Here is a 12397-nt window from a genome sequence, read left to right as displayed (position 1 = left end):
ACATCAGAGGGACAGCACATGTTGGAGGTTTTGGAGATAAAGTCAGAGAGGCCAGACTGAGATGGTTTGGACATGTCCAGAGGAGAGATAGTGAATGTATTGGTAGAAGGATACTGAGTTTTGAGCTGCCAGGCAGGAGGCCTAGAGGAAGACCAAAGAGGAGGTTTATGGATGTAGTGAAAGAGGACATGAAGGTAGTTGGTGTGAGAGAAGAGGATGCAAAGGACAGGGCTAGATGGAGGCAACTGATTCGCATTGGCGACCCCTGAAGGGAAAAGCCGAAAGGAAAAGAAGAAGAAGTTAACTTAATGAAAAGCAAACAGTAGTTTCATAGTGTTGGAATTGAATGGAGTAATGTGGAGTCCAATGTCAATGAAATGTCATCTCAGTTGTCTCAGCCACTGGTGCTTGCTTTTTTGGGTATTATCTTTGTCATCTGCGTTGCACTGACATCGAGCCCGGATTGTACCCTGCCTCATGCCGCTGGAATAGGCGCCACAAGCCCTGCGACCCCTGACAGTAGAAGAAGCAGGTACTGATGTTGAGTGAATGAATATGTTTGTTATGCCATCAATAAACATACTTATGCAGGTAATTGAAGCCCGTAGAGTCCATGCACTGATCTCCATACATTTAGATAATGAGTTCCATTACCATGGAGAGGGCCAGCAGTGAAATAGTGAAACCTGCCATGATACCTTTCTCCATCAGCTGCCATGTGATGGCAGTGCCCTGCATGGTAGCAGAGAACTGGAAGTCCTTAAAGCATGTGTTGAAGAGCCTTATAATGCTCCCGGGAGACCTGAAAGAAGTTTAATGCTCCCTACAACACCACAAGGGACTAACCCAAGTCCATTTGCAAGATCAAGGAATGATTTTTTTGTCCTTCTTGGCAGTCTGAATTTATGATGAGCCCTACTCCACACAGCCTGAGAACCATATTCCTGCCTTCTGTATTGCTGTATATTGATGACGGTGTTTCTCTGCAAGACACTCAGATTTTTTTGCACCACAATGCCAGAAAATATCCTTATTTAGCAGGTTGATTTAGCAAATCTGACCTATGACTGAGGAGTTTTCTTCCTTGAGGATTGATATACCCTCTATCCTTCACCCTGCTATTGGAACATTTCCCTTCTGCCATGCTGCTCATCAGTTTCCATCGGTGTGGGACGATGCCTGGGGATTTTATCATATAGCTTATATGGGATGCCATTTGGTCCTAGGGCCAGTGTTGTCTTGTCTGTTTAACTGTGTTAACCATTTTGTTCCTTGATGGGGATCTTATCTCCATTTCCATGATATTGAGGTGGACTGGTGGCATGTCAACATCATGTTTCTTGATCAGCATATATTCTATAAGAAGAAAACAGAGACAATGGTGAAACATTGGGAGTTGGATAAATTCAGGCAGCACACACGATTGTGGTAGTTCGGGGAGAAAGAGTGTCGGGATTATGGAAAAAGATGACGGATATCATGGAGAGGAAGAACAGATGGAGCTTCTAATCGCATCCCCTTCACTGCAACCCTTGGACCCCAGAAAACTTTAGTGGAACTCATTAGGTTAATTTTAGCTGTGACAGCAAAAAATAAAAATAAAAAATATATATTTGTCAAATGTAGATTTTGAAAACAGTTATACAGTACAGGCCAAAAGTTTGGACACACCTTCTCATTCGATGTGTTTTCTTTATTTTCATGACTATTTACATTTTAGATTCTCACTGAATGCATCAAAGTTATGAATTAACACATGTAGAGTTATGTACTGGACTTAACAAAAAAAAGTTAAATAACTGAAAACATGTTTTGTATTCTGGTTTCTTCGAAGTAGAAACTGGAATATACTGTCAAATCTAAAATCGCTGGCAGTATGGGGATCTATGTTCTGAAAACAGCTGGCAGCCAATGAGTTAACGGTCTCCTCTTTCACAAGCTTTTCCAGCTCCTAGATTTAAGCCTAGCTGCTTCGCCCTAACAGCTAATCAGGTCTTATCTGCTTCCTCACGATGATGATTAATCTGTCTGCTCCGCAGCTGTAGATGATATCTGCCATTCTATCCAGTTTTGCCTTCAACAATCTTTTTAGATCAAATCTTTGCTTCCTTTGTCTCAAAGAAAAGACTTCATTCTGCTGGAATTAATTTAAATCTCGCAAAATATTTTAACATGTTCAATCAAGTTGTAAACAGGTGATGTTAAGATCATTTTCAGTTTTTATATGAGACATTTAGAAACAAATGTATAAATAAAAGTCTAAGTGTGTCTTGTAAATGGAGAAGACACATCGGAAGGCAACTGATAGTACTTCTCTAGCCATACAAACATGTTATGAAGCCGTTTTTATGACTTGTTTCTGCTGTGGGAGAAGTGACATAAATGCTGATTGGAAACAAATGATTCATGAATATATTTTTGTTCATCCGGAGCGTACAATAATTTTTGTTGGAGAATCCCCTCTCCCCATTCACAATATAGGTGAGACAGAAAATACATAAATGAAAACAGTACTTGTTTATTGAAATTTCTTTTTGTAAATAAAGAAGACATAATTTGACACATTTGTGTTAATACAGCAGCTGTAATTGTTGTGCTCTACATCTCTTTATGACTGGGCTGCTCCAAATATTGAGGTGTATTTATTTGTGTGTGCAGGCGCCTTCCTTTTGCCTTACTGTTTCTTTGCTCTGCTCTGTGGACTGCCGATGTTTCTGCTCGAGACTGTGATTGGTCAGTATGCACAGGAGAGCTCCATGACCTGCTGGATCAAGTTCTGCCCACTAGCACAAGGTAATCAGATTATATTTCCTTGAATTCTTGATCGGGATTCTCTTGGAAATGATGTTCTTAATCTTTTGTATGAGATTTTCTACATTAAATAAATATTAATTATAAGTAAGAAAATAGTCACTTTTCACAAACATGTATCAAATTATTAATTTCAAATATTGAATGAATGTACGGTATGTATATGTAGTGTGTCTGTGTTTTTATATACAGTATGCTGAGCATTTAAACTGAAGACATTTTATCAACTACGCCTGAAAACTAAATGCGTTGGGTTAATGTTGGAGACAAATACATGAAATAAAAATAACCTGCTTTTGATGAGGTGTTGAATTTGGAAGTGAGCATATTTAGTCTGCAATAATTTATTTTCAAACAAATGCATTAACAAATGTAGGATAGCTGCACCATAATTATCAGTCCTCAAAGAGTTGTGGATGTTCTCTCCCTCTAGGGACTGGCTATTCGCTCACTATTGTCCAGATGATTTCCAGAATGTATACCCTAATCCTGGCCTGGGCACTTCTTTACTTCATCTACTCTTTCAGAGACCCACTGCCCTGGGCAACCTGCAGCAATCCCTGGAACACAGGTCAGGTTCTTAAAACACCATGCTATGCTTACAGTATGTCACAACAGAATTTGGTGTTCCGGTGTAATATATAAATAAAAACGTGATCTGCCTTATAGGGCGGTTGAGCATGCAGCATCTAGTGTACAAATTAACTGCATATTTGTAATATTAATATATGCATATATCCCTCAAAACATCCACATATTTTTCTCTTAAAGTCATAAATCAAATATTTCTTATGTGTAATAATTTATTATTGGCTGTGATTCATTTGTGATCTTGTGAGAGCAAATGTGTTTTAGAAGAGAGTCAAGTCATCCAAACCAATATTTAAACCACATATACATTTTATTGTGAGGATTTTCTTCTTCTTTTCCTTTCCGTTTTTCCCTTCAGGGGTCGCCACAGCGAAACAGTTGTACATGTACTCTCTGAACTTTAATAAATTGTCTTACATCAACAGAGAAATGCATTGACATCACCTCTGCAAACATGACTGGAAATCAAAGTAATAACCTGACAGCAAAGTGGACATCCGGAAATCTCACCATGTCTTCAGTTTCCGAGTTCTGGGAGTGAGTCAGTGTTACTACATCAAACTAAAAAAAAAAAACAATGTAAAAAATGATCAAACTGAAAGATAAACTACAATACTAATAATAAGCATGAGGTTGTGTTTATCCGAAACTTTCTTTTGGATAATAAAGGTTTTTCAAAATTAACAGATCTTGTTTGTCAAATCAACTCAGTCGGGTAGTTCTACTTTGTTTTTATTTTAATTTCAGTCAGACGATCATAAAGCAATGAAATAATAGAGATATTGATTTACTTGACAGTCTTCTTTTTCATTACAGGTTAACTTTCTTTTTGGGAAAAAAAGTATCCGAGAAACATCCTTTTTAAAAAAAACAACAACTTTACAGTTCATGACTGCACAATTCTAAAATTGCTCTCTTTTGTGTTGTTTTGTGTCATGAAAACTGTATAAAGTAATGATATCAAGATTATTCAGGACAAAGTGGTTTCAAACAACTGAAATGCCTGAGATAGAAAAAAGAGTTTAGTCTTCTTAACTCATTTTTGACTGAAACATGCAAATATTGCCTTGATTTAAAATATTTCAATTTTGCAGTGTACAACAACAGAGGCAGCGAATAAGGTTGTTTCTTGTAACTCCTTCGGCATCTAATCATCACTGCATCTGTTGGTCCCACACAGGAGACAGGTGCTATCTATGTCTGAAGGACTAGAGGTAATTGGTACAGTACAATGGGAGCTGCTGTTGTGTCAACTCGTCTGTTGGGTGAGCTGCTATTTCTGCATCTGGAAAGGAGTCCGCTCTACAGGAAAGGTCAGGGGAAACAAATTTTTACATGGTCATGCACATAAAGTAAATGGATAAGACGTCAGAATAACACGACTGCCACATATTGGTCATACAATAAGCAATTTGATAACTGGGTAATTTTGAATATAACTACACTGACATTCACATCTTTTATGATTGATTGTTATTATGTTTGTTATCTTTTATCTTTTGTGATTGCTTAATTTCTTTGAACATTTACTCCTATTCAATGGAGTAACAACAATATGATGTTTGTATAACCTAGTGCAGTGATTTGATATAGCCTCCCACATACTAAGCAATCACTAAATTCCAGGTGGTGTATGTCACGGCTCTGTTCCCCTATCTGATGCTAGCCATCTTGATGGTCAGGGGAGTGACTTTGCCTGGAGCTTGGCAAGGTGTTGTCTATTACCTTTATCCAGACCTGTCTCGTCTGACTGACCTTCAGGTGAGAACTAATGTTTTTAATCAATTAAAAAAAAAAGAAAATCAAACTTTCTGTGCCGCCTGGTACCTAATGTCTCGCAATCAGGTACCGGGTCTAAGGATGCTTTATTTTGAAAAGTGACATCTGTGCGGAATGACGCACAGACGAATGGGTGCATCTGTCCCGCTTGACAGGTCTCGGTCACGTGACAGGTTTCCGGCCATTGCCCCTAAATTAAGCGCCCCCCCTCAAAAAAAAAAAAAAGCTGCATTTTTGTTGCGCTCAACTGCCAGTTCACACAACATTTTGGCCTACACAGGTCTTGAACTGGCCACCTTCCAGTCCCAGTCAAAGACATTGTAGACTGATCCACTGATGCCTCTGTATGCTCTGGAAGTAGGACAATCAGATTTGGGGTTTTTTCCCCACACTTTCTCAAGTCTGTTGTGGAATCTGTTCCTCCATTGTGTCTGTCAGTGTAGCAGTTATTGTCTCTGCTATTGTGTATATTCAGCGTTCTGCTCAGTGACAGAGTAGACTATGATGGTTGATGAGGGTCTTCATTTTAACACAAATGAAAAGTAACAGATACATCACCCAAACTTTCCAGGTTTGCTAGTGAAGATGTGTCTCTAATGTATTCAGTCTAACCAAGACTTTTGCAGGCAGCATAACCCAGCATAATTATCTGTCTCTTTCTGCACCCTTTCCCCACTGCCACAGTCTTGACATAAATGTTTTTCTCTTAATCAGATTTTTTTTTTTTGCTCCAAGTGAACAGGTTTAACATTCATATTAATTTTACAATGTAGATAGGTTAGTGGTGTGAGCACACACCTCATGTACAGTGCATAGCAACCTGTGTTCACTTATTACCCATGTCCCAAATCTTTTGAGCAAGAGATTCGCTAGAAAAATAAAATTTCAAAAAGCTCGTACTTCAGTCCTGATGACTTGATTACATGCAATTTCTCATCTTTGTTAATTAGGTGTGGTTGGACGCTTGTACTCAGGTAGTGTTCTCATATGGTGTTGTTGGAGGAACACTAATCACACTGGGAAGCTACAACAAAGTCACGAACAACTGTTACAAGTAAGTCAGAAGATCAGTAGACAAGACATTATGGATGATTTGTTTTTAAGGTTTTGCCCGTTCTTTTTAATTTTTTGAATGTTTCCAACGCTGTGAAAATAGGGTTGATTAGGGTACCTTGACTGCTGCATCATATGTTGCTCCTTATTTGCATAGATCAACGTCCGTTGATTAATATCAGTTTATTCAAAAATAAGATATAATTTCTATCTCCTTCTCTCTCTTATTGCATCTGCTGAGTTTACAAAGGTACATGTAAATCATTATATATTATATCAGTTAAAAAACAATAGACTCTCAATGAACTTCACGATAACTGTTTTTGTGTGTGTGTGTGTGTGTGTGTGTGTGTGTGTGTGTGTGTGTGTCTAGGGACAGTCTGTGGCTATGTCTGCTCAATGGTTGCACCAGCTTTGTTGCTGGGTTTGCAGTTTTCTCTGTTCTGGGCTTCATGGCAGAGAAGCAGGGACTCCCTGTTGACAAGGTCGTTCAGTCAGGTGTGATTTTAAGCTGATATGATATCTAGTATGTTATAGATGAGAATCAAATCTACTTTTACAGCTTTGTTTAAAAATGACAAAAAACAAAAGTGAACTGTTTATTCTGGTCTCCAGGTGCTGAGCTGGCGTTCATCGCTTTTCCTCAGGCTGTCGCCATGATGCCCCTGCCTCAACTGTGGGCTGTCTGCTTCTTTATTATGCTCTTTATGTTGGGGCTGGACACAGTGGTAATGTGCTGTTAGTCAGGAAGGACCAGCCATTAATATGCTTTCTTCTATCTTTTTTCCTATTAACTTGTACATTGGGCCATTGTGTTTTATTAACAGGCACCCCAAATCAGATCTTTTATTTTATTTTGTGGGCAAAATTATTAAACTGAATGGCAGCAAAAATCACATTTTTTCTATTTTTCCCCTTTGGTAAAGGTGTCCTATTATGAAAAACACATTTTTTCAGGGCTTTACACACACACACACACACACACACACACACACACACACACACACACACACACACACACACACACACACACACACACACACACACACAGGCACATTTTTATTGTATTTACAGTTTTATTTACAGTACAAGTTAAGTGGTATACTGATGCATACTTTATTGATGCCTGGGGGGGCGGTCGCTTTTTGTATCAGTTGTATTGTTAAAAAAAAAACCCAAACAAACCTGAATGCCTGAAAAAGGAGGTTTTAAGAATGAAAATCTAAAAAGAAATTGTAATAAATAGACAATAGATTAGAGAATAAAAATGTATACACAGGTACAGTATGTACACTTTTTAGTGTCTTAGCTTTCATTCGTCCTCCTCCACCTCACTGTGACGTTGAGTTAGTAGAAGGAGATAGTTTAGGGATGGCGTTCCACAGCCAACAGCTCAATATACTTCACAAATACAAGGAAAAGCACATATATTTCAGCTTACCTCTCTGGTAACGTCCTATGTTTTATTTGACTGCATTAGCTTAACTCCCCAGTCTCTGTTAGGCAGCCATCTGTCATTGTCCATGATGATTGTTGGGAAACAAAACTTTAATTACCTCCAGTCCGTAATCATCTGTTGTCGTCTCTACCGATTTCTGTCCCGTTTACAAACATTGTGTGTTTTTCTCCAAAAATCCACAAATATGTACCGCTATATATTTACAGGCAGGTCTTAGTTCAATCAGCCATCTTGTGTTTACACAATTGGCCATGAGTCACGTTCAACTGACTGAGAAAGTAGCTCTATGCTTAACGTCTTTTTGTCTATATCATGCTACTGTTATGTGTATTTATGAAATTATTGTGAGCAAATGATATACTGAATTTCCATCGGGATTAATAAATAATCTATCTATCTATCCATCCATCCAACAAGCTGTTTGTATGCCTTTGCAAAAGCGGTCAGGGTACACTGTAGGTCCTCTTCCGAGAGGACCTACAATGCACACTGACTGCACGCTAAATAATGGTCACTGAATTGTGGGGCTGCAGCGTCTCTGGTAGGCCATTAGTCTTTAAGCAAAAATGCAATGAGAACACCAAGAGAGCAAGCAGTGGTAATGGTAGTAAGACTTAACCTTTGGGAGTCAAGATTTTAATAATGCTGTAACCTAAAAGACGAGAAGCATGAATCCCACAAACATGAGAAACAGAACATCAGGCAGGACAGAGGGGAACAATAAATGAGCTAAATAATGACAATTTGTCTTGACATCTTTCATTTTCAAAAATTAAAGCAATTATATACGATAGTAATGAGAACTCAGCCAGCATCGTTACTCAGCAGGTTTGAGGATTTGTAAGTAATTTATGTCTCTGTTTTCTTGTGTGTATTAGTTTGCAGGTTTGGAAACCATAACAGCATCTGTGACTGACATGTTCCCAAAACAAATGTGCAGACCTTGGCGCAGAGAAATCTTCCTCATCATCTTCTGCTCAGTCTTCTTCCTAATACAGATCATTTTCACCACTCAGGTACTACACCACCTTGTGTAGACTTATCAAATACAACAGAAATCAATATATTCCATTCTAGAGCAGCATTTCAGGAGGCACAGCATTCTGTATGTGAATCTGTTATGTGTTGAACAGGGAGGCATATACCTGTTCCAGCTGATCGACTACTATGCTGTAAATGGAGCAGGTGTATTGTTTTTGTGTCTGATCGAATGTGTGGCAGTTGGCTGGGCTTTTGGTAAGTGCTATTGTTGAAAATTATTGTATTTCCTGTCATTTACCAAATGAGCTCTTCAAAGGTTTTTCATGTACTGTAATGCTTTCATCCGTTTTTATTATCTCTTAATGCATATATAAAATTACGCCAGTGCACCGCGGAGCCACATAGAAACAAACAATCATTCACACACACACTCACTACCACGGTCAATTTGGGACCGGCCAATCAACCTGAAGCGCATGCTTTTGGAGGTGGGAGGAAGCCGGAGAACCCGGAGAAAACCCACACCTCTAATCTAATCTATGTATCTATCTGTCTCCCTGCCTGTCTGTCGGTCTGGCTGGCTGTCTGACTGGCTGGCTAGCTAGACAAACAGACCGATAGATGTCAAGGTGTGATGGATGTCATGGTGAGATGGAGGGTCTGTGTCCCATTATATCTGGTGTAAAAGTTATACAACATTTCAGAAATAGGACTAAGATCATAGATCATAAAGACAATAACAATGGTAAAATGTGGCAGTAGTATGATGGTCTGGGGCTGTTTTGCTGCTTTAGGACCCACAAGACTTACTGTAATAAATGGAAACAAGAATTCCACTGTAGGTTTGGATTTTCCCAATGACAACGAAAATATTAATTTAAAAACTCCTTGTGTTTATTTTTGCTATCTTTGACAAGTATTTAAATTTGTTTGTTCCTCAGAAAAAATTACCTGCAATGAACATGAAAATAAATAGGAAACAAGGAAGGGGAAAACACTTTTCACACCACTGTATGTCTATCTTTGGCACAATTTGACCCTAGGTGTCAGTACAGTGATGCTGTCCTCTGGCATATACAGTAATAGTCTTCACAATTAGGTTGTCTTGTTGGTTAAAACTTAAATCTACGTGGAGATGACCAACATACTCCACAACCTACTTTATATTTAGTGTAATTACCGAAAGCAGGAGATTGTAGTACAAGCTACAACTTTGCAGCTCTTACATTTTTTAAGTTTTACATATTTAAGTGTGCTCGTCATACAGGTGCTGAGCAGATGTGTGATGTAGTTGAACGTATGACAGGACAAAGACCATGTGTTCTATTCAAACTGTGCTGGCGCTACATCACCCCACTAATCTGCACGGTAAGCTACAAACTACAGAAAGACTCAACAGCATGTTTGTCATGTGTACAAGTCTCTCAATCATTCCTAATTTAGACAGTCATTAGCAAACAACAATGACAAAAAGCTTCTATAGTACAGTACATCAGGATTCATATTTTGACTTTCGTCCTGCTCTTAGGCGTAGATTATTCCAGGTATCATAATTTTTGAACCAGAAAGATTTAGTTATCTCTAACTAAATCTTAGTTAGTTACTTTTTTAGTTTAGTTATTAATTTATTTTGTTTTTTTAATTGTACCTGACATTTGGTTAAAATCATATTTGTGGAAAAACTGACATGTGAAAGATGAATGTCACAATGTTAAAATGATTTGTCTCAAATTCTCATCACCTCTTCACTGTTCAAAGAGCCTCGCTCCCAAATGAAACTGCCGTCATGACTTAATCAACCCAACCCTGTTTCTTATACTACTCCTACACTTCATAGTTTCGATGGGTAATGGGACGGCACTGCAGATATTTACTCCCCTATAAATAGGACAACCCAACAAGACCATGATAACAAATCACCAGTCATTGATGGTCTTAATAACAGATGAGTCTAACATGTTGATTATACAATGGTACTTTGGTTGTGGTAATTTCTTTTCTGTAGGCTTGGATTGAAGCTTAGAGACCATATTCAATCAAAACAGACGAAATATATTAAATTTTAACAGCGTAATGCATAAATCAGCCTTAAAACAGTGTTATAACTGTATCTATTTCGCAAGAGACCACAGACACACACAAAATCTTTAAGTATTGTTAAGTCTGTTATGTCAACAATACATATCTGAAATTGCAGTAGAATCCGATGAAACCAATATTGGCGACAGCGCTACCCTCTGCACCATCGTACTACCCAAAACCAATACTTGTATATTTTAAATCTCTAACACCTTACCCTGCACTGGTGTGTGAACAAGACAGACCTAACATTGACTGATGAGGCTCAGTGACTGGGTTAAAGGCTGAATTATGATTGGGATATTTATGACAAATAAGTTATGAAGAAAAAAGTTTACTTCAAAGTAGACAGGAGACTTCACAGACCTACTCTTTGTCCTTAACAAGAACTTGACTTTTCCTCTGATATTCTTTCAAGGCCTGCTTCATCTGCACATTCCTGAATTACCAGCCCCTGACATCCAGTCATGGTTACGTATACCCAGACTGGGCCTATGGTCTGGGCTGGACCATGTCCTGTTTCACTGTAGTCCCAGTACCCATCTGGGCTGTTGTAAAGATCTGGACTATTAATGGCACTTTCAAGGAGGTAAAAACACCTACTTTACTTGGGTGTTTTCATGTGATTATTCATATTTCTGATTGGCTATTTGTCTCTTTACTCTGTCCTGGATACACTCAGCGTCTGTTGGTTCTGTGGTATCCTGCTCGTGATCCTGCCAACTCGGAGACCAATGAGGACAATCTCCTGAATGAACCAGAGATGAAAATAACCTCAGTCTCTTTTCCTCACACAATTTACAATGAAAATGAAATGAACTGAAGGAAGACCTTGTAATGTTTCTGCATTTAATGTTTCTCAGCAAAACTAATTTACATAGATATGTGCAAGGTACCTTGTTAATACTTACCATAGTTATAGCTACATTGGATACCATACTGAAGTGTTAAATCTAATGTCCCGCTTCCTTGTATTCTTTTTAAGATATCGTAAGGTAATCAAACTGTGGGGTATCGTCCACATGACTGGTTCTCGTCAATGACATTGCTAGACCATTCTTTCTCTTTTAAGATGACTGGGAGCTTATCGGTGCAGTGTCCCAACCAAACTATGAATCCTTTAGAATTTGCCTGTCAGTTTAGAATTTGGCCTGTCAGATATCAGGCAGCTTTTCTTGACTCATTACAATTTTGCATGTTCACTTTTATAACTGTTCAATCCCATTTTTCCCCAGGGTGTGAATGCATTATTCTTGTGCTAAATATAGCTTTGTGTGCCGATTCATTCAAATCACAAACGGAACTCTTTTTTTGCCACATTGGATTCAGGGATTCTGTATTCTCTCCTTTGGGTTTTACTGGCCATCACTTTATTCAAGACAGGTTTTGTCTTCATATTTTATTTCTTACAGGTCAACAGTGGTTTGTATTGTTTGTATTCATTGCATCCAGGGTGTCCCCTACCTCACGCCCCCAGTCGTCTAGGATAGGCTCCAGCACCCCAAGACAGCGGATGTATTGGGTATAGAAAATGAATTAAGTGAATTCATAGCGCTTGTCAGCTGGGGTCCAATCCCTGTATTACAGAGAATATATTGCCTGCTGGACAGATGTATCGTCAGAAAAGAGTAACCTAACAGGTGT

At 38.5% G+C, this 12397-nt stretch overlaps 1 protein-coding gene across 1 annotated transcript; it reads left to right on the top strand.

Moving 5' to 3' along the window:
• The first annotated feature begins 4585 nt into the window (after positions 1 to 4585).
• On the top strand, positions 4586 to 12397 carry LOC137610064 (sodium- and chloride-dependent GABA transporter 3-like). The gene is made up of 10 exons (XM_068337490.1): positions 4586 to 4715; positions 5029 to 5163; positions 6132 to 6235; positions 6608 to 6732; positions 6850 to 6962; positions 8572 to 8709; positions 8827 to 8929; positions 9942 to 10042; positions 11172 to 11342; positions 11436 to 12397. Exons 1-10 carry the CDS (start codon positions 4599 to 4601, stop codon positions 11574 to 11576), a joined length of 1248 nt encoding a protein of 415 aa, XP_068193591.1. The 5' UTR covers positions 4586 to 4598; the 3' UTR covers positions 11577 to 12397.

Source organism: Antennarius striatus, chromosome 16, assembly GCF_040054535.1.
Source record: "Antennarius striatus isolate MH-2024 chromosome 16, ASM4005453v1, whole genome shotgun sequence".
Classification (NCBI taxonomy): Eukaryota; Metazoa; Chordata; class Actinopteri; order Lophiiformes; family Antennariidae; genus Antennarius; species Antennarius striatus.
The sequence above is the reverse complement of the archived record's forward strand: the minus strand, read 5'-3'. Positions and strand labels throughout refer to the sequence as shown.

Excerpts from the sequence above, each read along its gene's own strand:
- LOC137610064 (XM_068337490.1), top strand. The coding sequence starts at position 4,599 with ATGTCTGAAGGACTAGAGGTAATTGGTACAGTACAATGGGAGCTGCTG. Across the intron at positions 10,043-11,171 it reads TCACCCCACTAATCTGCACG|GCCTGCTTCATCTGCACATT; the intron begins GTAAGCTACAAA and ends TATTCTTTCAAG. Across the intron at positions 11,343-11,435 it reads TTAATGGCACTTTCAAGGAG|CGTCTGTTGGTTCTGTGGTA; the intron begins GTAAAAACACCT and ends GGATACACTCAG.